At 41.3% G+C, this 27,025-nt stretch overlaps 1 protein-coding gene across 1 annotated transcript; it reads right to left on the bottom strand.

The window, feature by feature from the left end:
* Positions 1-246: 246 nt before the first annotated feature.
* Positions 247-26,395, bottom strand: spen (spen family transcriptional repressor). The gene is made up of 15 exons (XM_084552969.1): positions 26,146-26,395; positions 23,129-23,449; positions 15,859-16,473; positions 13,425-13,582; positions 13,027-13,227; positions 12,796-12,947; positions 12,571-12,696; positions 12,328-12,441; positions 12,126-12,239; positions 11,919-12,019; positions 4,029-11,841; positions 3,609-3,935; positions 3,308-3,502; positions 2,990-3,148; positions 247-2,895 (listed from the first exon to the last, which is right to left on the bottom strand). Exons 1-15 carry the CDS (start codon positions 26,226-26,228, stop codon positions 2,764-2,766), a joined length of 10,611 nt encoding a protein of 3,536 aa, XP_084409095.1. The 5' UTR covers positions 26,229-26,395; the 3' UTR covers positions 247-2,763.
* Between the last annotated feature and the right edge of the window lie 630 nt (positions 26,396-27,025).

The raw sequence follows: 27,025 nt of genomic DNA, 5'->3' as shown, positions 1-27,025 counted from the left end.
CTGCCAGTTCAGACTGACTGAATGTTCAAATCTGTGGGGGTCAAACCATTTTGTGCAGGAGTCTGGCTGGTCACATACATCCCTCATGGTTTGATGGAACACCTTAGGCACTTTTTTGTGGACAACACTAAAGTGCAAAACTAGAAAATCCCAAATGCAAACACTTTTTGGTTATATTTATGCAACTCTAATCGGTGTCAGCGAAACATTCACAACCCTGAACATACAGCTAAGTTATGTTTAGAGTCTTTCCTAAGACAGACATGTTCAGACGAGTAACATTCACCACAATTCCCTCTGCAGCAGACCAGAATTTAAGTCTTGCCAAAACAAAACAGAAACAACACAACTGACTAGCTTAAATGGATATTTTTTTTTAGATCTCCGTTCCCTACGGTGCACATATTTCGTTGACACATTCCATTCAGAAAACATTCGAGAAATACTAACCATGTCCCAGGAAATGTCAAGATAAATTCAAAACCATGACTTCCAAGAACACCCCATTTTCATGGTAAATTGAAATGAGCCAAAAGTCCATCGTGGGTTCTACCTCATCCTCGTCTAGTCAGATGGTGACATCTTCTGACGGCTGAAAAGACTGCGGCACAGATTGTGAGCAATGACATAACAGGTGAAGCCTTTGTAAATATTTGCTATATTTGCAACTACTGGAAAATGTGGGTTGCAGAGAAATGAAACTCAGATTAAATCAGATCAGGTCCTGTAGCTTGCAATCAAAATCATTGTTCGGCTGTGACTTCAGAGTAGCAGCAGATTTACTAACAGATTACAAAAAAAAACACAAACAGAGTTACGGACCATTTAATGATCTTCAGAAGTAAGTTAAACAACCATTTATTTTACAGTTTAAAATGTCCTCATGGAGGAACAGCAAAATACACTCAAAATGAAGATTGATCAAAAGACAATTTTTATATTAATCACCGTTTTAAGATTGTTTTTTTCCCGTGTGTGTATTTTCTTCTCATTTGTTTATCAAAAATTATAAGTGCCTTCAACATAACCATGAGCGTATTCAGCTTGCAGTCATAGAAATATTTACACCACAAAACTGACAAGCATGGTTTTACTTTCAGCATCGGTTTTAAACACCTCAACTCCCGTCTCTTTCAGACTGCTTTGTTTTGTTGCACAAAACAAAAATAAAGACCCTGAAGAAAGACAATCATAAAGGGGAAAAGTACACAAGAGCACAGATTAAGGACATTAGTATTTACAGCTTGGCTCAAGGAGACAGTTAAGGGGAGGGGGATGGAGACAGATGATCAACACATCCATTAGCGGCATGACGTCAAGTTTAAGACACATTCTTTGCCTTTATGATCCTACGTTACCCTTTAAGATTTGAACATGAAGCATGCTATAACACGTGTGGTGAAGTGGTGGCTTACATTACCTCAGGATGCAGTCCTTGATACAGAAGAGAATGATGTTCAGACAGCAGGGGGCAGTACAGGACCACATAGGGGAGAATAAAGACAGGAACACTAACAAAAAAGTGCAACCCCTACAGCACAATGGTTTCTTCAAAATGAACATACAGTTTCAAATGTAAAAGCACTGTAGCAATAGAACTGGGTTGACGAACAATACCAATAAAAAAAAAAAAAAAAAAAAGGAATCAAGTCTGCCCTCTGAATGGCAAAATACAAAGTCACATATGAAAATAGGTTCTGATCAAATGTAGTTTCAGATACATTTCGCATGTTGAGCATTTGCAAAAGACATTTTGGCACAGAATCAATTTTTTAAAAAACTTTTTTTTTTGTTGTTTTTTTTTGCAAATATCACTCATGGATCACGTACAGATCCTCACTACTGTTCCCTATTCCCAAAGAAAGAGAGAAAAAGAAGAAAGAAAGAAATTGATGATCTGTCTTTTAAAATAATTGACTTGGTCTCTCCATGTTGCTTCAGTCTTTAAATATTTATAATATGTACAGTTTCACAATTGTCCACAATACCCTTAGACTTAAAGAAGAAATAAACAAAAATAAACAAATTAAATATTCTTTATATAGTCCCCTGTTGAGGCATTGAGTGTAAACTGTATAACTCTAAACGTCCCCTCACATGTTCCTGGGGCAGGGAACACGTCGGGATGAAGAGTTGAGTCCGGAAATGAAGTAGAAATTTGCTGATGGTGAAGGAGCAAAAGCAGTATGACTGATCAAGGTGAAATGATCCTTGACCACTTTCCAGGCAATGATGAGTCGTTTTTTTTTTGTTTTGTTTTTTATCTTGAACGAGCATGACTGATCACGAGAGTAATTCCTTAACATGTATCATTTTATACTCAAGTCTGTACAGAGTTCACAATTTTTCCTTAACATAGTGCAATGACTTCTCACATCGTCTTTAAAAAAAAAATCACAATCACTTTTATGAAGGTAAAAAAATCCCATAGGAAGGTCTAAATCCATAGCTTTATGGGTGCTATGAATTTAACAAGGCTATGCACAACACCTCCAAAAATGGCAAAAATGAAATGAGCAAAGTGATCAAAAATCCCCATTCGACCCTTTGTATCCTTTTCGTAAAGGTATAGTTTTTGGAATTCAGCATCACTGGGTGATTTAAGGACTTGGTGAAGTGAAGGAGAAAAGGTGAGTTCATGCTAAATTAGATCTTTAAAAAAGTCAAACACATAAAAATATGAGGCAATTCCAGTTTACAAACCGGATGAGTCAAAAAGGGCTGGTGTTGGCTTGTTTGTGGGGGATGGGGGGATGGAGGTAATTAAACTGAAGCGATAACAATCATGAGGTGAGGAGAAATGCTGGAGATGCTGTTGAGAAGGTCCGGGGCCAGACGCGAAAGGTGGCTCTCAGAGAATTCACAGGGTGGGAAAATCTGCACCACATACGCTGGCTGCAGATCCAAAGAGGAAAATAATGTGATGAGAAAGGCAACATCATCTATCAAGGTATTTCACACAACAGACAAAATCAAAATGACCACAAACCTGATTAGAGCCGGGATTGGGCACATTGATGATGCCAGCTGCCTGTTTGGCTTGCAGGTAGGTGATGAAGCCACTTTTCAAGGCTTGGGTTTGACCAAGAACATCTTCTTGGTCTCGACCACAGGGTAGAGCCAGTAGCAAACAGTAGTCATTTTCCACCTGTCAGAAATAGATTGTCATGACAAGTTTTAAAGTAAAACACAACCCAGAATGAAGATAACTTCTTATGTTCAAATGTGCCCATCATGTCTATTTTTAAATATGTTTACCGCACATTTTAGAACCTGATGTTCATAACACAAACATCAAAATACTCACAGTCATTCTGCGTGCCACGCTGTCCAACTGAGAAGCTTCAAGCCTCATCCTCTGGACAATACGAAGAAGAGAACCTCCCTCTGGGGGCGGCAGGGAGCGCTGGGCCAGTATGGTGTTGCCAGAAACAAAGTGCAACTGGACAGCAGCCTGGTCGTTTTTCAGTGCCAACAGGCCTTGCCATACAATAGGATATTTCTGTACAAAGAAAAGAAGGGTTTTCTAAGCATATTCTCCTATTCACCTGTTTAGTATCGTCTTGGAAATATATTCCATGCATGTTGCCTGGTCCAAAAAATCTTACCGTCAGAAGCTGTACCATGTCAATGGAACGATGTCCTGAATGTTCCAGCTTAGCATCAGGCCGTTGCTGTAGTGAACTCGATGGGGCTGACGGAGGCAGATAGGCTGAAGGACCTTTCTGTAGAGATAGATCGGGCTTGTGAGCCATAGGGGACATCATTGGAGATTGGTAAGAAGGCGAGACTGTATCCCCTTGTATTCTAGAAATGTGTGAAAGGTCCGAAGAGGTAGCGTGACGAAGATGAGAACTCTGAGGCTTGGAATCACTTCCTCCCCCATGTGACTGAGACATTTTACCCCTGTTAGCCAGCTCAGGATCTGGAGGGACCTGATAAAGAAAATAGATATGTAAATATGATATAGAAATATATATAAAAGGTGTAATAATTTTTGCAAAAATAAAATAATAAAATCTGGTGACCTGTGAAGATGAAATGCCTTGGTTAGCCAGGTTGTGTCCCGGAAACTGGGATGGAAATCCACGCATATCCCGATAAACTGGAAAGGAGCTTGCTCCTCCTGGATGAATCAACTGAACCCCATGAGGGAGAGGAGACAGTATGACGGGGCTGGATGCATGGACTCCCCGGATTCTACTTTCACTGGATGTCGGATGTATCAGCTTCCCTTCAAGTGGTTTGAGAGGTTCTTTTGCTGGAAGCTCAATACTCTTCCCCACTATACTAGGACTCTTTGAAGGCCCAGAGATGTTGCTTGAAGATGCAGTTCCAGTCTCTGAGTTGCGTGAAGGTCTTGCGTCTACTCCGGCCTGCTCGCCCAGTTGCTGGTGCATTAGGATGCGGTGGTGCATGTCTCTGGTGTACTGTTCCATGCGAATACTGGGGTGAAGTCCTCTGTGGTCTCCGTGAATCATCATTACATCTGACTGGAGCTGGGAAGCTGAAGGTCTGTGAAGGGCTTGGTTAAAATGTCTGGGCTCCTCTTCACTTACACTGTTACCACAACCTGACACTGGCCCTTGGGAACTTGAATGAGACTGCAGTACCATGTCTCTAATGACATTAGGCTGAGGAGTGTTTGAGCGCTGTGAAGGACCAGGGTGGGAAGAAGTCAGGGAGTCACCTCGTCTCCCATAATTAATCCCAGAAATTGGTGGAGTGGTCATCCTAGCTTCATGAGACATTGACTGAGTGACACTGTGTGGTTGAATTATGACAGAGGACTGTTCTGGATGTGAATGGTGTATACTAGAATGATAAGTGGACATTGGCGGCATGCCATGACCCAGAACAACTGAAGTTCCAATAGGAGAACTGCTCGGTGGACAGGATTTGACAAAGGGTGAAGGGGAGTGAACAGCTGTGCGTGGAGACTGCGGTTCTTGCTTGAGGTGGAGAGCTGACCGATCATTTGTGATGCCGGGACCAGGGCTCACGCGGGTACCAGACAGTGACGGGTGGTGTGGACTCATGACTGGGCTGAGGTTAGACTGCTGAACAGTTTTGCCAATGTCCATCTTTTTTGAGAGAGGTTCAGTCCCTAGTCCTCTCTTGCCATGCTGCTGTTGTATCACAGGTTGGTTGTACATCAAGACTTGAGGCGAACTAATGGGCTGTTGGAACATCTTAACCACACCACCTTGGGTAGATGTGTGATATGGAGCTTCAGACTTGTCACATCCTCGACTGTCCTGCTTTGTACTGGAAATGACAGGTTGAGAATTATAGTTCTGGCTGGTCAAAAGGACCCCTGTGTGCCCGTATACTGTATGAGTTGGGGCTACTTTTGGAGTAGGTGACTGGGATGATGTGATAACTGGGTCTTGCTTTATCTGAGATTTGGACACAGATTGCTGAAACTCAATATCACCAGCACTGGCCTGAGGGATTTGACTGATTTTGGCTCTCATCCTGTGAGGCCCTTCGGTTTTCTGACCAGAGTAACTCAGAACAACAACCCCCTCTGATGTATTGACCCTTAGGCCAGGACTGGAACCTGTACTGTATGGAGTGGTCTCAACAACAGAACGCCCTCTTGTCCCATCTTCTACTATATCCATGCCATGGCAGCGATTATTCTCATTGGAGTTGGATCTAAATTTTTGCTTGGGAATTGACAGGCCAATGCTTCGGTTGCTTAAGGAAATTCGTGGAGTTTCCTCTGTGTCATAAGGCATTGGTATTCGACTTATTACTGAGGTAGCAGGAGAAATTATTGTATGCTGCGTCTTCCCGCCACAGTTTTGTTGGGATTCTGTTAGTGGAGACGGTTTATGGTGTACCGACTGGGGAGGAAATGGTGGCCTATCTTCAGGATGGAACTGTCTTGAAGCTACTGTATCAGAGATATTTTCACTCTCGGATATCCGTGAAGATTCTGAAAGAGCAGATGTGACCATAGTGGTAGGTATTGAATTGCTGTTTGATGCAGACACATATTTAGGTTCCATTAGTATTTTTCTTAAGGTGCTGGAACTAGGGTCAATATCGGAGGCCTTGGTGTCGGGGGGCATTGGGGGATTTGTTGAAGGCGTTCCAAGTGCAGTTGATGCTGGCACAGAAGGAGTTACCACTGTGACATGACATGAAGGAGCAACATAAATTCTGCTTTCTTCTGATCTCTGAGGCCATTCAGGTGAAAGTGGCATTTTGGCAGGCCGCAGCAGAGGGACACTGAAATGGGACACTGCTTGAGGGCGAGTAAGAGCAGAGGCAATAGTAGGTTCTGCTGCTTGAGGATGCTTTTTACTGCTGGAGATGTTGCTTGTGCCTGAATGAAAGGCCGATTCTTTTGGTACAGGTTGTTCAACCTCAGGCTGTTCTGCCTCTTTGGGCGTGTCTACAGTTATAGCACTTGTAACATCTCGCCTACAAGTTGCAACAGCAGTGACCACTGAGGCTGCTGCAGTACCCCCAGCTGTAACAGTGATTGCTTTAGAATTAACGGTTTCTGGGTCTTCTGGAATTGACTCTGGCAACTTGACTGGGGAGGGCTCTGATTGTGAAACCTCTTCAGCAGTATCCCCTTTCTTAGTAACTGAACCTTTACGACTTCTGGACTTCTTCGGGGTTTTGGCTCTTACTTTACTTGTTTTCTTGGGTGTTTCAAGTACAATGGGATCTTCAGCTGCCTTAGACTCTGCCATTGATCCCTTTGGGCTTAGTGTCAGAGGCCCATCGTCTAAGTCTCCTGCAAGAATATTGTTGATCGCCATGTGTGTTTCAGGTTCCATAATCTCATTGGAAGATGAAGATATTAAGGATTCAGGGGTACGAATAAGAGCAGTGTAAGTAGGTCCTGTGAAACCATCTGCATCTCCACATTCTTCAGCTGTAATGGAATCAATAGCAGCTGCAAGTTCAGTTTCACTTGCAGGATTAGCCCGCTTCTCCTCCTCAACTTCCTCTCCTTCCGGTTCCACTATGACAGGAGGCAATACAGTAGGTTGCTCTGAGGGTTGTTCCTTATATGGTCGAGAAGGTTGCTCAACTGTGAGTTTGGCAATATTTTCAACTGCCTGCTCTAGTTCCATCTGTCGTGCTAATAGTGCAGCAGCTGGATCAGTAGGAAGTTCAGATTCTGATAGTGTGTCTTCTCTGTCCTCTGCACAAAGCTCTTTGGATTCATTTGGAAAAACTATTATCTTTGTTCCATCATTCTCTTGTACTCCTGTCTTGGTTTTTGTAACAGTAGCAGCCTCAAAAGCCTGAGCCTCATCATCCTCTGTACGAAGTAAACCTTTTACATCATCAACGCTTACACGGATTTCAAGATTTTTCAAAGTGTGTGATTTCTCTTCGGAGGCCTGCTTGGTATTTCGTTTCAACCTTGGTGTTTTCATTTTAACACTCTTTTCAGGATGTTGTCTTCTCTCAGATGGGCTTGTGTCTATCTTTTCAATATCACTATCTGCAGATTTCTTCACCGCTGGATCTTTTTCTTTTCTGTGCACAGGTGAGTTTGTGCTTTCCCCCTTTTCTGGTAAGTTTCCAAACAGTTCAGGATCAACTTTAGTTTTAAGCTCTGACTCATCATGACTTGCCATATCAGCAAGCTCAGGTAAGACTGTCATGCTCCCAGGCGGTCTGTCTGTTTTACCTCCTTTCTTGTTAACTGGAGTAACTGGAGTCAGTAAAGTCTGTAGCTGTTTCTGGGTGCGGGGTGAACGCCATCCCTCAGAGGCTTTCACAACCTCTACAGTACTTGATGTCTCTTTGACCTCTGTGTCTTCTTCTGTGTTTTTCTTCTGGTCCCCTTTTGCTGGTGATACGTCTTCACCTCGTTTGATGCCTCTCTTAGGTGGGCGTCCTCGCCTGGTATTGGTAGAAATTTGAGCATCTAGCTGTATTGGTTCTTTATCAGCACCACGTTTGCGCATACAGCGGGATGACTCAACTACCTCTTTGCCAGCATGCTCATCTTCATGTAGCGTGGCATAGACTGACCTTACATTCCTCCGACGTGTTCTACCGTGTATCAAACTTGACTCGAGGTTTTGTTCGGAATCGGATGCATGTATTGGTGACTTGGATGTGGTTTTAGACTCCAACGATATTTTTGGTGCTTCTGCTCGGGGAGATGAGGCTTTTTTGAGTTTCTCTCTGTCAATCCTTTCACTCTTTCGAGTAGCAGGTTTTTCAGTTGCAACAATTTGGGAAGATTGCGTATTACGTAATACCGGTAGGGCTTTTGCCCTTTTACTCTTAGGCTGTCTACGGCTCGGTAGCGGTTTTATTTCAGCCTCAAGTTCTGGCATACATGCCTCACTATCTGCCTCAGTTTTCTGAGATTCTTCAAAGTGTTTTGCTTCTTGATTTTCGATTTCTGGTTCCGTCTTAATCATTTCAGATTGTTCTTCAATCTTTGAACAATCCGAATAAGCAAATTCTGCAGTCTCTTTTTCAAAACCAATCAGGGAACCACCAGGAGTGGGAGGCTTATCCTCCATAACTGGATTCTTTTCTACTGCCAAACTATCACCACATTTCACTTTGTGTTCAATTAACTCTGCTTTTGCTTCAATTTCATTGTCCAGTTCTGACAGTGCAAGTGGAGGGGTTATGATTAGGTTAGGAGCAACTGGTTTGAAGTCTTCCATAGGAAGAGAATGAGATGGGGACGCTTCAGGTACTGGCTCCACTTTTTCTTCTTCGACAAGTGACACAGGTTGATCTAAGGAGGGAGTTGCAACTTCTTTCTTTACTGGTGGAGACATTTCTTTAGGGGAAGGAACAAATGGTGAAGATGTCAAGGTTAATGGAGAACTAGCTGATTTGTCATCAGCCTTCAGTACGGGCTCGGATTCCTTATCAGACATCACGTTATCACAACTCTGAACTCCATTTCTTTTCATCTCCACCACTACTGAATCATTCTCATGATCAGGTGATGTTTGTTCTTTGTCCTTTTGTTGCTGAAGCTCCAAAAAACGACTATGGAAAAGCACTATAGGCTCTTGTGGCATGTCACCCCCTCCAGATTCAGGTTGAGCCTCAGTAGCACCTGGCTTGGTAAAAGGCTTAGCACTTCCAGTTTCTAAATCTTGGTCTTTTCGTTCAAGATGTTGCAAACGCCGTGAATCCTGCTCAAATATTGAACTGTGCAGGAAACGAGAGGCAAACAATTCCTGACGCTCTTGGTCCTGGGGCTTAAGTTCCTCCTTTTTATCATGCAGCTTTTCATCAGAGTCAGTGCGAATCTTTTTCTTTTTCATATACCAAGAAGGAATAGGTCGAGGCGCTAACTCTACCTTGCCCTTATCTGAACAGCTGTGGGAGGCTGGAAAGCGTGAGGGCAGAAAGGACCAATTATCTTCCCTTGAGGAATACAAAGTTTTGGCCCTTTCAAGGAGTGCTTTTGTATCAGGAGTTATAGTTTTATCTAAAGCAAATGAGTAAAACTTATTCCTTTCCAAAGAGCCCGAAAGTTTGAGGTCTGTTATCCTCTCGTCACGATCCCTGAGGATATAAGACAACGAACTACCAGACTTGGGAGAGATATGTTTGTTTTCTCCATCATCCTCGGAATCAGACTGTACCTCTCCAGGTTCCAAATCCTGGCCAAGGCATTTGCTTATGCTGTCACGTTTTGAAACATCACTTGGGAATGTCATTTCCATCCGGAGCGAATCAGATTTAATCCTTCTTTCCCAATGTTGCATTAACTCCTCATCACATCCAAGCAAGGACGTCTTCAGTTTTGGGAGCTCATTGTCAGAGGACTGAAAGTGTCTGGCTGTCAGACCCAAACTGTTTTTCAATAACTCAGTGTGGGAAAATTTATCATCTATTGTTGGAGAGGATTTTCTTTCTTTCTTTGTAACTGACACAGATATCTGGGCAGTGTCATCTTCCTCATTTTCAGAAAACTGACCAGCTCCTATCGATGACGGTATCCTGTATACGTCTTCACTCAGCTTTTGGGAGCTTGCAAAGTTGCGCTCTCTTTTTACTTTGAGTATTTCAAAGTCAAAATTCTCTAATTTCTTACGTTTACAGGAAGAAAAGTCATCATTGGCCATATCCTGAATTGATTTTCCAACCTCATGCATGATATAATCCTTTTCAAAGTCATGAGTATCATTATTTGTTGGGTTCTCAAACATTACAACCTTTTCAGGGTCACCAATCTTTAATCGGAGCCATCGACTCTGTTCTATTTGTTTTGTGCAAATGTTGTGGTCAATGTGGACAAAATGTTCATCTCCATCATCAGAGTCTCTGCACTTCCCTCTCTCTTTTTCATTTTCAGACAAAATTTGTTTCTGCTCTTTTAATTCATCTAATTCAAGGCTGCAGTCTTCTGACATCTTTGTCAGACTTGAGCAGTTTTCACTTTTTGGACCCTCTAAATCAATTTTAAGGTAGGAAGAGTTTAACTGATCTGAAGAATCTTCCGTCAGTTCACCTAGCTGTGACTGCTGCTCCACAGGAAGGCTTACAGCGTTGCTTTCACAATCTTGTCCATCTTTAGGACTGTTAACTGTAACCATCTGGACAAATTTATCCTTGTGGTGGTCTTTTTTATGCATTGCTTTTGTCAAAAGGTGCTTATCCAATTCTGTCTCCTTAGCATTGTTCCACAGTTTATAAAGTCCAGGTCTACCAAAGTCCTCTTCACTAGTTCTCTTTTGTCGCTCAGTTTTTCCTGAGTCTTCAAAGCGCCTTTTCCTTGCAGCTAAACGGTCAATATCCACAGAAATACCACTGTCCAATCCCATTTCCGATTTTCCATGTTTTTTGGATTTGATTTTGCTATCCTTGTCAGTAACCTCTACTAAACTGTGAATATGTTTATCTCTAGGTACCTTCCCATGCTTAGAGATATCACTTTTTGATTCTGTGCGGAACGGAGGACTCCTCTGGTCAGCTGTAGGTGATGTCAATCTCGGACTGTCACTCCCAACCCTCTGTATTTGTTTTTCTTGAACAGTATGACCAATCAATTTCCCTTCTTTTTCTTTAACACGTGTTAATTGCACCACACAAGGCAGAAGATCCAACCTTCCTTTGCTCGAGCACTCCTTTGGGATTTTACTGGTTTTACTTCGAAGAACAGACTCAGGGCTAACATCTCTTTCAAGTTCAGGTTCCGTGTCACATGATGGGATAATAGGTGAAGTGACTTTGAGCTTCTTAAGCCTCTGTTTCTCACTTTTGTCCTTGTCTCCTCGATCTTTTCGTCCTATCCTCTTTTCCTTTTCAACCAAATTCCCCCTTTCAATTTCAAAAACTCTATCTTTCTCAAGTTTTTCAGTTTTATTATATCGTTCAGACCGTGCTTTTTCCAGTTTTTCAAACCTGGGTGGAGAGATTGAACTACAACTACCACTTCTTTCAGAAGATCGACAACAAATACGGCGATCTGTATCACTTGGTATCCTCTCAGAGAGTGAAGGAGATGCAGTTGGGCTAGCAGGACGACGAGTGGCAATGTGAGTTGGGCTTTGGCTACGTTCAATGGTCCTTCTCCCATGATCACGTCCTCGGTCGGTTTCAAAGCGCTCCCTCTCCCTTTCACGCTCCCGTTGCAAATAACTGTATTTGCGAATGTCTTGCTCATAAGGGTCAGCTCTGTATTCCCGATATTCCCGAGGGTCTTCAAAGTATTGTGGATCATAGTAATCTCCTTGATATGGATCCCACTCTGTGTAGAACTCCCGACTTCTAGCAGGGTATTTACGACGTGGATCTTCGGTATATGTTCCTGGTGTTCGTACATTTTCATAATACTGTCTTTCCGCTTGAAACTCATATTGGGTTCGTCGATCATCCCTGCCAAGAAATAAATCAAAATTATTTTGGTTTTAATATTATACAGTGCTGATACATTCTTATCCTTCTGCACAAACCTTCGTTCAGAGAGAATGTCATAAAAGTCTCGTATATCCTGCCCAGATGCCTGCATCGAACGATAGAAAGCCATCTGACTTTCCTGATTCGCAAAGTCCACCTGAGGAAAAGAAAGTCGATCATAATGTTACAACCTATTAAGCACTGACAACTCAGATTATATATTTCATAAAATGATTTCCAAGTAAATCCTCTGTTTCACTTGCCTTGATTTTACTGCCCCCTATCTTCCATCCCTTTGTGTCTTTAACAGCAGCTTGTGCATATTCAATATTGTTATACAGAATAAGGGCCATTCCTTTCATCCTGTCAAATACAACCTGGGGACCACAGAGGAATGTATTGTTTCATGATTCCAAAATAGCAAACAATGACCAATTATGAGGAGGAAAATAAATAAAAACTTACCTTGACAACATGGCCATAGCGGCAGAAATGACGAGTAAGAAACTGCTCAGTTGTGTTTGACGCTAATCCATCCAACCAAACACATGTTGTAGGCATGCTCTTCCCAAAGCCCAGCTGAATAAGAAAGAATAAAGCTCCAATAAACAATACCGTGGTTTAATATGGAACAGTATGGCTAAGAAAGACAAGAATATAGTAGAGGTTTAAAGGTAAAATCTATAGTTAAGTCAACATATTTCTCACCTTCAGTCTGTTATTACCGAGATACTCGCCATCCATCTTCTTTATGGCCTTGCAAACACTGGCAATATCGCAATATTGTAGAAAGGCATACTGTGGGGCTCCATTCACTTTCTTAATGTCAATATCCTTCATGGTCAATCAAAACAAATATATTCTGTCAGTAAGCAAGGTCATCATCACCATTGAGTTTGTCCCAATTTTCAACTCATTCACAGATTGACCTACCACTATTTCTCCAAAGCGCTGAAAGATGTTAAGCAGGTCATGGTAAGTGGTGGTCTTCTCCAGGTTTCCAATGAATAAGGTCCGTGTGGCTTTCGGATGAAACTCATCAATCCTCTCATCCAAAGGGCGAAACTCATTCTCACTTTCTGTCTCTGAAAAATGCTGAGTATTAGCTTGTGGATTTGCCAATATTCATGTTTCCTTTGGTAGAGAGTTAAGATCAGAACCTACCAGGGCCATTCCAGGCTGTGACGTCAATCTGCATGCCAAAAAAAAGCTTCCCCTTTGATGCGCCAAGTGCTTTTTCTTGGTCCTCTTGCTGGCGGAAAAAGACAAGCCCATAGCGCTCCTCTGAAGCTCCATGGATTTGTACTGATGTGACCTTTCCGTGTTTTTTAAATTCATGGAACAAACCATCCTTCAGGCTTGTATCTGAAGTACACAAACCAACGTTTAATTAAGATTTTTGTTTATTTGTATATTAAAAATAATTAACACATTATTAAATAATTTATTGGTTATGTTTTCTAATAAAATATTTCACAGATATTAAGAAATACAGTGCACCACTATTTATGCATATAAAAACTCCTGGTGGAAATGAACTGCAGGAGCACCATACAACTAACCTGTAGAGCGCACAGGAAGATTTTGGACCTTGATACCAAAGCTTTTACGTGGTTCATCCTTGTCAAGGGAGGATAAGGTAAGTGCTGAGGGTGCAGGAACAGCGGCAGATTGCACTGAACGTGCTGGAGAATCATCACTTGAGCTACTGCTGGAATCACTGCAGCGAAAAAAGGAACATAATTTTGAATATTTAACCAAGGCTCACAGTTTAATATCATTATAGATGTATATCTGAAAGATGGCTCTCTGTGTGTGATTGTTGCTTTAGCAAACAATCTAGTTATCAATATTTTACCTCATCTGAAACATAATTTCATAAGGCTTATATGAAATGACGTGAGGCATCGTTTAATTTTGCAGTGCTACATTTTCTGCCCATTCCAAATTATAAATGGATAGTAAAATACTCAAAGCTATATTTCATATTATGAAATAGTCAGTGCATTTTATAGTGACATATGCTCAAATTAAGGTGACAAAATTGTGTTTTCTCACTCGAAACTACAGGTAAGGGAGGGTGGTTAGATGACTTATTATTTTAAAAGGAAAAGTCTGACAAAAATTAAATATATCTAATATACATACATACATATATACACATATACATATACACTGTCCCGCATTTGCATAAAAGCTCATACAATGCATTGTCAATAGGCCTTCCCACCAAAAAAATTTACATTTTAACAATTTAACATCTCTTAGCTGAGGAGGAGAAACACATCCTTTTCCTGGACATTTCATAATTCTACGCCACATTAGTTAGAAGCAGGAAAAAAGATGAATTTGCACACAAGAGGCAAACGCATGGCTGCCTCATGCACCTTTTTTTTCCTCAAATTCCCATGTCTGTCTCAGCTTTCTAGGCCCTCTGCTGTTTGTTTCCTTCTCACTTTCTCCTCCTGCGCTCAGACACTCCCGGAAGTGCTGCTGACGGAGCCTGGCCTGTGGGAGTGGGCAGGCAGCCAGCACTGGCCAGAAATTTCCAGTTCCAACTGGATCTCACGGAGGGGGGGAGCTATTACCCATACACAGAGGTAGGCAGTGAGAAAAATATAGCAGCCGTCTCCTGAAATTCCCCCATAGCACTTCCTCATCAAACCACATGTGTCGCTGTATGTTGTTGTCGAGCTGTGGACTCTGCTCCGTCCAAAGGTAATGCAGTTAACCCCTCTCTAGCTGTTTATTTTTTTAAGTAAATTTATGCAGTGGATTGCATCCCTATGGATGGACATAATTTAAACTGATTGAAGCTTAGCTTGATCATCCTAAACATATGTTATTATTTAGGTATAACAACTTATATAAAATGATTAACAGAACAGAATGTTAAACTACCCTGTCAGATCCAAAAAATACCTGGCATTACAAAACTGACAGTCACCGTTTTGGATGATAGACATTTGTTTGTAACACCAGTACTGAAAACAGCATGCCAGGAAAACAATATAAATAAATGCATGTGTGGCTGCTGTGTGTAAATGACTGCCAAAAATGAGGGTGTTAGTATTTGTAATTTTTAAAAGCTGTTAAAAGCATTGAGTTGGTAATGGTAAATGTGGCATCTATGGCATCTATGGTGGTGATTACTGGATGCAAACAAGGAAACAACCTCAAAAACTGCCATTATAATGGCATAGTAACACAAATCTAAATTAAGCCCAACCAGAAGGGTTCTGTTACGAAGAAGCAAAATGAAGTGCACCTAGTATGTAGCAGCAATAAATCAGACTAAATTAAACGTTCACAACACAAAAAGTGTGGTGTTCTATGCTTCAAAGGTCATTTTCCAGGCTTTGGCTCCTACCAGCAATCAACTACTCCAACAACAACCTTGTAAAAACAGATTTGTCACTTGATCGGTCATTAATGATTATACAAAACGGGCAAAGTAAAAATTTTTAAGAAAGAGGGAGAAGGTGTATATTACATAATATAATGTTCCCTGTTTTGGTGCACATGCTTATACAGCACAATTGTCACATGCTATTCTGACACAGAAACTGAAAACAGAAAAAGGCAGCATCATGCCCCAAGTCTGGCCAGTGTTATTGGCTATGTTGTTGGGGTTTTTTTCCAATAACATCATGAAAGAACTCCATCCCAAATATAATATGTTGGTTTTTATAAATGGTTTGATCATGTCTAAAGAAATGCTACTGTGCTGCTGAACACAAAGCACAGTGGCAATGATTTATGTTCTAAATCATACTTTTTGCACAGAGGAATGATGAGCAACAAACCAATAAAGGAAATTAAATGCACACATCTTGCAAGTCTGAGCTTGTTGGCAAACTGGTGTTTACTTAAAAACCGATGGATTATTCACTGAAGCCAGTACAGGTGATAGAAATACTGTGTACATTGGGGAAAATAGATTAACAACCATGAGTCAGGGTAGAAAACCTCACAGCGAGATTAAGCTTCACTCACCTGCCGCTTGTACTGCTGCTGGTACTGCTGACCGAGTCTGAACTGGAGGAGCGGCTGCGAGAACCTGACCCACTGTGGGAGCGTGGAGGACGAGAAGTCTGACTCACAAGCCTCTGAGGAGAGGGATTTCGTGAATGTGTTGAGTGTGGAGACCGACTACGACTGTGGCGGTACGTCCGTTCCCCACGTCGACCCCTGTCCTCCCTGTAAAGGTCCCTGTGAACCACACTGGCCAAAGTGAAGGGTTCCCTGGCACGAGGCTCATAGCGAGGCTCCGGTGTCTCAAAGCGACAAGGGCTCCTGCTGTGGGAGCGGTAGAAGCCAACCCCGCTGGATGCGGATCCTCCGCTTCCTCCCGTCGTGGCTCCCGCTGTTCCACTTGTTCCTGTGTTTCCAGCAACGGCACTTACTATAGTTCCACTGACTCCTGATGAAACCGTTGTACCGCTTCCACTGGAGGTACCAGACCCACTCCCAGTGGTGCTCAGAGTCCTCTCTCTTGCATCACGGTAATAGTCTGTTTCATAATGCCGCTGGCGGTCGAAACTGCTACCAGGACGCTCGTGATGTCCATAGGCACCGTGATCATATGCCCGTTCCCGACTTTCAGCAGTCCTAACAAACACGAAGAGAGAGCAAGTTATATTACAGTCACACCTCACTGGTTTAAGACAACTGCTAGCATCAGACAATGGACAAACAAAATTAACAGGTGTCTCTGTTGGGTTTGTCATCATTAATGGAGAGTAGGGCAGAGTGTTTTGAGAAGATCTCAGAAAGTCTAAGAGGAGAACTCTTTACCAATCTACAGACTGAACTACGAGGGGCTTTACAGGATTGACGAGTCAGGACAATTGAACGTCAGGAGTTAACAAAAGCTTATAACGTTTGAGACTTATTTCCTTTGAACGCAGATGTGTACCCCTTTTGTGGTTTCCCAGTTCAAGCTTCATAAAAATACTTCCATCCATCTGTAAGCTGAAATGCTCCATACTTAAAACACAATTCTAAAAGCACACCAAGAAAGCCATGCATTTGTTGTATAACTGAACAGAAGTCTTCAGCTTGTTTGAGTTTAATTGGAGGAAATGACAGACTTGCACAAAGATCACTTTTAATAAAAGGAATGACAGATTATGTCTTTGTAGTCTGTCATGTCATTCTGGACTTGTAACATCAAGAAACTGTATCAAAGGCCACTTATTGAGGCGTTTCATCAGTCATCTGAGAGGCTTTGTTTTGGAGGTGAATTATGACAGGCCTATTGTTTATAATGTTACACAAATTGACATCCCTTGTTCTTCTGAAGAAAAAAAAAAAATAGCTCCTCAAACTATCTCTTGTGAAGTAGCGCGTTAGAAAAAGTGCTAATATGGACATTCTGTTCAGACCTGAGCATCTTCTTTCTGAATAAAGCAATCAGAGTTTAATTTGGTAATACGACTGCTGTGTCATTACAGCAGTCATATTACCAAACTCGCCATAATGAGCAGGACAGGACAGCAATTACCACTGTTTGAATTCAGATCATATTATAATCAGCAAATTAGCTATGATGTTCCAACACAGGGCAGAATATGGATTAATAGAACCACAGCGACAAACTCTCATTACACTGGTCCTGTGATTTATTATTTCTCCAATACTAACAAGAGGACATTAAAAATTTGAAGAAAGATCTTGATTTTAGTGGAAAACAAACCAAGTTTCATAATTTAGTGCGCAAAGAGAAAGTATATTTACACCTGTCTGACACTACACAACATTTGACTGTATTTGAATATATGGTATGGGTTTCCTAGGGTGTGAGCCAGATGTCAGTTAAGGGAAATGACTGCATATCGCCTTATTGTAAAAAAGATTTGATTATATGAATAAGTTTGTGTTTGTCCTGGAAACAAAATTCTACTGACTATGTTATACTCCCATCTCCTAATATTTCCTGCCAGTGTCAACTAGGCACCACCCAGAAATAATATTTAATAACAAACAATTATTACAACAAAAAAACACAGTCTAATTTATAATATATGTTTCAACTGAATTTAAGGGTGATTAAGTTTGAGAAAAAATGGTCAAGTATGAGAAAATTCTTCCCAGCTTATTCCCCTGATAGAATTAAAAAAACATTCCCTTGCTCATAATTACTATAGACTTCTAAATCTTCTGTATCTTCTGAACGATATGGACCATCTGAGAGCATCTGATGTGTTTGCATCTTTGTAAATATACTCATTTTCTGTCTGTGCTAACGACGACTTCAATCAAACACATTTGTAACAAGGAGAAACTTGTCAAACGGCTTCTCAGGAAAGAGACGCTAGCAATGCTTTTTGTTTTGATTCTGATGCACAGGTTTGCGATTAGTTCCTGGGAGACGTATTTTATAGTCTTCCAGTGGTGATGTTTGTTGGATTTTCCAAGAATTTCTTAATGTTGCGTTTTAACTGGACATCTTCTTTTAGTGGTTTTTGATAACAGACTTTCACACACACATATAAAATAAATCAGTTAAATATCTGGATCCGTGGTGATTTCAACATAACCCACACATAAGAATTTATTTAATTGAACCTGTGCTGAAATGAGCTGCCTGGATCTCTGTGAGCTTTAGAAACCAACTAGAATTCATTACATGTGCTGCTCCAAAACATTGCCATTTCTTTGAAGATATATGACACAAGTTGTCTTCTTCTGCATGACCGGTGCACTGTGACGTCCTGAAAGGCGATTTGGTAAATGATCCATGAGATGAGTTTCTTAAAATGCCCAACTTGGCCATTACACCTGACAAAGAAATGTGTTACGCATTTCCACACTTACATTTTACTGCTACACATAAGAGGACACTCTGCACTAAACTAAAAAAAACTTTTCTAACGAGCCCTTTCTATGCGCTCAATGATCTTGGCAAACTGGAAATATTCATCTGTGAAAGACATAGGTCATTAATATAGGTCTCGCTTTAAGTCTTTCCACCGACGGCTCTTACTACAGGGCACGAGAACAAAAGACTGTATGGGATATACATACTGCGCCTAAATGGGTTTAGGAGACTATTACTGTGTCTTTTCACTGCACTATACAGAAAAGTACAGCAGGTCAGGGGCAAATTCTGTTTCAGCTTATTTGATTTAATCATCCGTGTGCTGGATTCATGAATAACATCTATGGTATAACGATGTCTGCTGTGAAATTGATGGATTACCTTGACCCCTAGATGCTCTCGAAAATGCTAATTTAGTGGCGCAGGCTCACTGTTCAATAGATACCCTTCAATTTCACTTTACACAAATCAGGTTCTACATTATTCATAGAGCTTAAAAATAATTCAGTTAGACTTTTTTTGGCAGAATTTCCATCAGTGTTTGATTATTAGTCTACTCCGGTGCATGCCAAGCACATCAACTGTTTTGGGATTACGTGAACAGCATAATTATAAGGATGCACCCCAGCAGCATGATAAAAAGGCATCTTATATGGAGGCTCTGCCGTAAGAGACCAATACATTCATTTCCATCCAAAAGTAGTAGAATAGTAAAATATCCTTTTGCCATAAAAACAAACAGATTAACTGCAGTTGCTGAGCATTTAATGTTCCTTACATGCTAAAACACACAACACTGAGCTAGTTTGGCAATATTATTAAAGACTTCTATAAATATGATCTACTAAGCTATCAAAAACTAAATTGAAAAAAAAAAAAAATAAAAATAAAAACAAAAGTTTTTGGTAATCTGAGCCAACAACCAAGTAAATCCTGAATGGCCATGAACCAGTCCTGCTTACTGTCTTGCAACATTACCAGCAACCACATAATAAACCGTAGACACTGCTATATGAATTATACAGAAAAACTAATAAATCTAAAAATAAGAGAGAAATATTTTAAGTCGTTCATATTCTATAGAACAACAGGAAGAAGAACATTTTAAATTTGTAATTACAAGGTGGCAGCTGTTGGAACCAGTGGAACTACTTATTATTTAATCATTTTGTCTATAAATGTTTTAGCTTATGATGGTATTTTAAATTTGAAAATAAATATATTTAAAATAATATACAGCAGAGAGTGGTAAATAAATCATTAGCTGATTGTCTGATGATAGTGGGGATATTGTACTGAAAGAATAATAAAAAAATAAGGAGCCGAGTAATGTTCCAAAAAAAAAAAACATTCCAAAGTTAAAGTTCAAAATGCATGGGGATGAAATTGGATATTACCTGAGATTAAAGTCATAAATACAAGAGAAAAAAAAATAAAATTTTGTTGAAGAATTGCATCGCTTCACTTTGCAAAGCAAACTCTTCACACCACAGATGCCACGTATCATATCTGCTGTGGATGACTGACTCATATCATACTCTATATTTAGAATTAGGAAAAAGGAAATACTCGTGATTTTTCCATAATCGCCATTTCACCTTGAGCATCCGGACTCTGACTAGACGTCACTGTGGACTAGGCCCATTCATAAGAGAACAATGCTGAGGTGCTGAGGCGTTTTGTGCACTAGAAACCATTGGCATCTTATGATGAGGTTGATACAACCTTTGAAGCAATGCAGTTCTGACAAATGCTACTTTTTTTTCTCGTTCTGTGACAAAATTCTTTGGTGATTGTTTTCTCATTATTATCATCATTTTATTGTTTATCTTTTTTGCTATCAGATGATATCAGATTGTTTTTCTTTTAAATGTATGATTTATTTTTACAGGTTTTCCTCGTAATATTATCCCCTCTTATACCATAAGTGGCCCTATGCCATCATTATCATCACTGATCAACTAATCCTTGCTAAAACTGACATTAGCAATCAATCTGATATATTAAATCATTATATTGGGTCAATTACATTGCGTTTAAGTGTGCTATATAAATAAACGTGACTTGACTATACCAACCAAAGTCTATATATATTTATATATATTTGTTTTTGTTTTTTTCTCCTGATCTTATTCTGTTTATTATTACACACCATCCTGTCTGTACCTCCTGTATTGAATCCCACCCCCACATTTCACTGCACATATTGCAAATATCAGTATGTGACAAATCTGTGAATTTTGGGTCTTTAAAAGATCCACAGCTCAGTCATTTCCTTAGATTAAAATATGTTTTTATATTTAAGAGGGGATATTTTTACAGTGACCATAGATATCAGCTGCGATAGGTTCTATCAAAAAGGAGAGCAGGAGATAGGAGCTGAAGGTGGGGTCAGGTGTGAGGAAGAGAAAGGAAAACATTACAAGGTAAGGTATAAATTTCTCCATAAAGACACACAGGCAGTAATAACAGTCTATGTGCCAGCTACTTCGGTTAGTGGGGAAAATGGAGAGAGACAGGGGTTCAAACTAGGGGGTTAGAGAGGACAGCTAAAATACACAGGGCAGGACATACCAACCTTTTGAGAGAGTGGTAACTTGACCTATAATTCCAAATACAATTTAGGGAGATAGAACTTTGTGAGCAAAAAAAATGGGCAAAAATGTTGAGTGTAGGAGGAAAAAAAAAACTGATGCACAATTGTTCACATTAGAAAACATAATCCTTGTCTTCAGGGAACGGGGAACCTCACATGGATGAGCTGGAGTGTCCGTTTTAATTGAAATCATAAAAACAAACTTGGCCTTGTACAGATCCAAGTTACCGTGTTCTGTCTGCTGGAACTCAGAGTTCATATATCCATCCAAAATTGTGAAAAAAATTGTGTTGCACTTAAGTCCCATAAAATAAATACACGATATCCAAGAGTCCATCTTCAGAGTCGATCACAGATTCTCCAACAGCATTAATGGAAGTGAAAAATAAAGTCTTGCATCTTCTTTTCTGAAGTCCTGCTCATTCCAGTTTGGCCAAGTTGTGTGCTTGCAGTCAGACTCCTGATGCAGAAGGAGTCAAATCTGGTCATGACAGGTGAGGAATAAAGATGTCTCATAACAGTAATCCAGATTCATGTTCATAGTAGCACCGTATTCACTCCGAAGGTGGAGAACATAGGGCACAGTTCTGAACCTCTGTGATCTTCATGTCTGCTGTCCATCCATGATCTCTTTTACAAGCATAAGAGCCGACATGCTGTCCAAACCTGGGCTGAGTCAATGAGAAATGCAGGTTCATGGGTGCTACTCAGTTCTGTGATTGTGTGCAATTGTATCCAAGGTTTAGTTATAGTTCCACATTCAGGAGGAGGTAATCCACAGACATGAGGTAGGTTATCTCCAGTAGCAAGGATGGTACAACATTCAGTCATAATTTCCAGCATTTTTATTTTTTTTTTTTCAATTATATGATCCATATGTAGTCCTTGCTGGTCCTCAGAAAATCTTCAAGTCTCAGTTGTTGAAATGCAAAAAAATAATCTCCACAAAAAAAGACACGGGGAAAAAAGTCATTTGCTCACTTGTTTTAGTTGTCTCTACTGAGTTGGATGGCCAGTAGAGGTCTCCCAGCACTCAATTTGTAATGCCCTGATTTTAGATATATTCCCAAATAAAACAACAAAAAAACAAAGAACCAAGAAAGCAACTCATACCTTTAGCATGATAGCATATCCTTTTGGTGTCTGGCCAGTGTTAATCCAGCAATGGGTAATAAATATCCTGTGTAGGTTATCCACGTGACTCCAGCCAACGAGAGAAGTGAACACCTCCACAAGGTGTGCACGATAACTGAAAACCAAATTAAACTAATCCAGACATGGTGTCTTATACATATAATTTGTGCTCTTGGTTTTGTTACATGAGGAAATATGGTCATTAATCCACCGAGCAGGCCGCGTAACTCCAGATTAAGGGAATCCCAGGGATGGCCGCTGGACCACTCTCTCTTTTTCTCTCTCCCTCTCTCTCTCTCTCTTTCTTTCTCTCTCTCCAGCAATCTCCAATAATCCTGGGAAATTTTACGATATCCAATCTTTGCCCCGTACTTTCCGCAAATGATACATCCACCTCACAGAAATGTTTAAACTCCCCAAAAGCCATTTAAACTACTGACTTTTCATTTAAGAAACGGTTTAAATTGGTTACAAACATGCTCTCATTTATGGAATATCTCTGTGTCTACCTGTGAGTATGAATCCAGGAGCGATGGCCACACCGATGGACTCAGAAGAGCTCCCTACAAGACTTAATTCTTGAGCATGAACTCTATTTCTCTTCTTTAACCCCCAAACTAGTAAATGAATAGATGGTGAAAAGATGCTTGGAGGTATGGTGTTTACCAGAAACCACGGTTCCCCCTGCCTTCAGAGAAACTTTGTCCACTTACCCGTCTAGTCTGCGTTCATAGCGTCCATCTCTGCTGTGAAGCGACGTGGGGGGCCCATACACAGCCCCCCCTGCCGCCCTTGTGAACCCTGATACATCCCGGCCACGAGAGCCTAAGGACAGACTATCGTCCAGCCCCCTCGCTGCACTAGGAATTGTGCCTGGTTCATTGTAATCAGTGCGCAGGTCTCTGTCCCCCATCTTGTTGATAGCATTGTGAGCCTTCTGAGCACTTTTAATGTCCACAAAATCCACAAAGGCTGCGACTCCACCTTCTGAACCCCGCTTTGGCAGGACCTTGACACTCTCCACCCGTCCATATCTAAAAAAAAAATAAAAAAAAATAAGAAGACAGGCATGGTGATCACCAGGTTTTCAGATACATATATGTTGCATTAGTGTTTATGAATTGGGTGCTCAGTTGGAATTCTTGACGAAAGTAATAATAATCAATATTTCAGTTTTTCATTTTCCAAATGCCACCACCTATGTCAGACTTCACAGTGCTGAAATTAACTGAGTCAGTGTGTGCGTATGTGTGTGTGTGTGTGTGTGTGTGTGTGTGTGTAGGGGTGGGAGGTAAGGCGGATTTGCTACTCTTACTTTCCGCTCTGTGGCACTTTCTTTCAAGGCAACAGTAACCCAGCAACTGGACTTGAAACCTTGGAACATTACATGTTAATAATTGCATATAGTTTCTATCATTAGCATGTTTCGAAGGAGGAAGATGCTCTCGTAAGCATATAATAGAAAGGTATAAATGAGAGCGCACAGCAATTTTATATGACATTTCTTCTTGATTTAGATTAAAAATGTGTCACATGGCTGCTTCTGTTCCACTAAGTAAATGCCTTGTAGCGTAATTTAACATATACATCATTACTGATTAAGGTACATAGGGTTTTAATAGATTTATAAGAGGGCATGTCTCCCTTTGTTTCCTTAATAAGCCTGTAAATGTCAAAATGCCCGGTTAAGTGATGGTTCAATGGAGTGATGGGAAGCCTATTACACCAAATTTACAAGCCCAGTCTATGATTACAAAGCCTGCGATCATCTCTATGCACAGAGCACACCCCACGCCCCCAAAGACAAAAAAAAAAAAAGGAACGCGTGTTTTCTGTCGACAGAGACAGTAGGTTGCCCATAAATTTATTGGCATGCCAGTTCCCAACACTGAACAGCCCCCGACGCCATTTTAGAAAAGCTGTTCACACTGCTTACTCATTCTGCCGTCCCCCATCTTCAATGACTTCTATCACACATTGGGCTGTCATGCACCTGCAGACTCCGACTACCTCTGGGTAAACGCTGGAGCTGAGGTTGCATGCTAAAAAGGACTCGCCAACACCGTTTCCCCCCCTCTGCTATATTGCAATAACGGGCTGCCAGTCACCATCCCCCCCTAACATAACGTTACGCACATCATAGCACGGGATTATGTAAATAAAACGATGCATAGGTAGCCCCATTATTGCGCGTTCTGCAAGGCTGCATGAACCAGACGCGAACCATATCTGTAGTTCGCTCGCTGCATCAGTCTGCCGCGAATTATGAGACAGAGAGAGTGCAAAGTACCACACTGTTATCAGCAGTTTATATATTTCAAAAACAGTTCGGGGGATGCTGTGGGAAGAGCGTGCATTTAGGTTGCAATTTTGCCAAATAGGATTAATGTAATTTAGCAGCGTCGTCCCATATGGCGACGCCTACACAGCAAAAAAACGCAACGTTGCTGATATAGGTAGACTATGATGTGTTTTTTTTTTTTTTTTCAGCAGTCTGGTATCCAGCACATCTGAACAGAGAAGCAAGCTGCTATTTCCTTGACAGCCGGGAAGAGAGAGACGACGAGAGCGCGCAGACTACCGTGATAGCCACACACACAAAAAACATATTTACATTTGTTAGTCCAAGGAGGACAACAAAGAGCTAAAAGCCAGTGCAGGGTGCATTGCTTTAACTCGCTCCAGTAGCCCAAACCGAAAAGTAGCAATGGAGCTCTTTGACATTACCGCATTCGAAATTAAAATATGGATATGCTGTCTGATTTTCCTGAAGTCAGGTCACGTTGCTGGCTGTGCAACTCAGCAGCTGCGGGCAGGCAGCGCGGTTTGAATGTGGCAAAGACAACCATTTTCTGTGTTCATACGCGCACTAAGTAAACACAAGAAGCCCACTACAACGTTACAATGCTGCACACCAGCCAAAGATTGCACGGCACCCCGTTCAATCGCAGCCACTTTGCAGCGACGCTGCAAATGGATGTCGGCGTGATGTCGCGTCAGCTTTGAGGTTTCACTGACTTGTGTTAGATTACAGACGAGGGAAAACATCTGTTCAGCTCAGTGCGCTCTGGGTAGGTGGTTGCACAGTGTGACGATCCACCATACTTTGTGCACAGGTTCGATTTAAAGCAGTAACCTGACAAACTCGCGGGGTAGAGTGAAACACCAGAAGCTCTCTCAGACGGCAGAAAACACACATCGACTCACTTCATACCGTCTGCCAGAGACGCGGGCTGGTAAATGCAAAGCTCGTACGGAGCCAGCAGCTCGCCAGGTAGCCTGAAGTTTGTTTACACTGACTGGGTGCTGTTAGCGTCGATGCTACAGGAAAATTTGTTTTGTTTGCTGTCACCGGGTGGAAAGGTGGGCTGCTTAAAAGTCAGTGTGTTACCTGGTGGGATTGTTACGGCCACACGACATGAAAGGACAAGTAATCACCTAGACGAACGTAGTAGCCAGCCGTGTCAAAATGACAAAACCATATGTCCGCTAGCTGGGTGGTTTGAGGCGTGCAAGCCGTTTTCTTCTTTATCTCTGCTCAAATGCAGCACAGTGTTGTTGCTTTACAGAGCTGACAGCACAGTTGCCAAATGGGACTTCGCTACAGGGGGAACCTCCTGCTTCATCCCGACTTCACTAAAATGTGACACAACAGAGAGAGAGAGATGCTGGCCGTGCACTCGTCCCCTACATTACAAAACACACGCACGCATCGCTCATTTCTACTCACCGCTTGAAGTGCTCAATGATTTTCTCTTCTCGTACATTTTCGGGTAAATTTCCCACCCATAAATGTCTGGTTTCCCGGACCATACTGTGTGCTCCTGCTCCCCGATCATACAGATGAGTTTACTATGTCAGTTTCTCCCCGTGCAAAATACAAAAGGTCTGCAGGATAAACGCCGGACAAGAAAAAAAAATATGTACTTGGCGCAAATCATTGACTGGTCGCCGTGACCCAATGTAAACCATTAGGTTGGATCTCCGCACGCTGTTTGATACTCTTCACTGTTAAAGCGCGATCTTGCACCTCCTCGTGAACGCGCTCCGGTCTGTTCCCGTGACTAGGCGCGTCCCTGACACCATGCGACCTTTGGGTGTCGAAAGAAAGCATGTAGCTTCCTAAAAAGATGCAGCAACTTCGCTTGTAATGAGGGGCACACCGCGCAGGCGTGGCTTTGTGTGTGAACTTCTTTTTTTCTCCCCGATGAGATAGTCTTCCACACATGCGCATGCGTGAGAAAACCCCTGGTTGAATGCTGGCGGTGCTTTGACATCTGAGAAGCTTTTTGACACACAGGAGGATCCCATCACTGCCTGTCAAGTATGACGAGGTGTGGCACAATGTATACACAGTAAATTAACCCAAATGTGGTATTTGTAATGCTTTATTGTTATATTATGTTTCATTTTATTTTTATCAATGCACACATAAAAAAACATCACCCCAAAATTAAAGTCATCCCAAACAGTCACCCCACCAGTCCTTGCTGCAAATGTATCATTTGCAGGACGGACTGCTAGATTTAATGCATTGATTAACTTATTACTGATAATCTATTAGCCAGTATCTATATGGAAAAAAAAACTGCATCAGAAAAACAAACAGT

The sequence above is a fragment of the Chelon labrosus genome (genome assembly GCF_963514085.1).
Source record: "Chelon labrosus genome assembly, chromosome: 10".
Taxonomy (NCBI): Eukaryota; Metazoa; Chordata; class Actinopteri; order Mugiliformes; family Mugilidae; genus Chelon; species Chelon labrosus.
The sequence above is the reverse complement of the archived record's forward strand: the minus strand, read 5'-3'. Positions and strand labels throughout refer to the sequence as shown.

Coding starts and splice junctions, on each gene's coding strand:
- spen (XM_084552969.1), bottom strand. CDS start 26,228: ATGGTCCGGGAAACCAGACATTTATGGGTGGGAAATTTACCCGAAAAT. Junction 12,442..12,570: donor TCGGTAATAACAGACTGAAG/GTGAGAAATATG, acceptor TTTCTTATTCAG/CTGGGCTTTGGGAAGAGCAT. Junction 11,842..11,918: donor GACATTCTCTCTGAACGAAG/GTTTGTGCAGAA, acceptor ATTTCTTGGCAG/GGATGATCGACGAACCCAAT.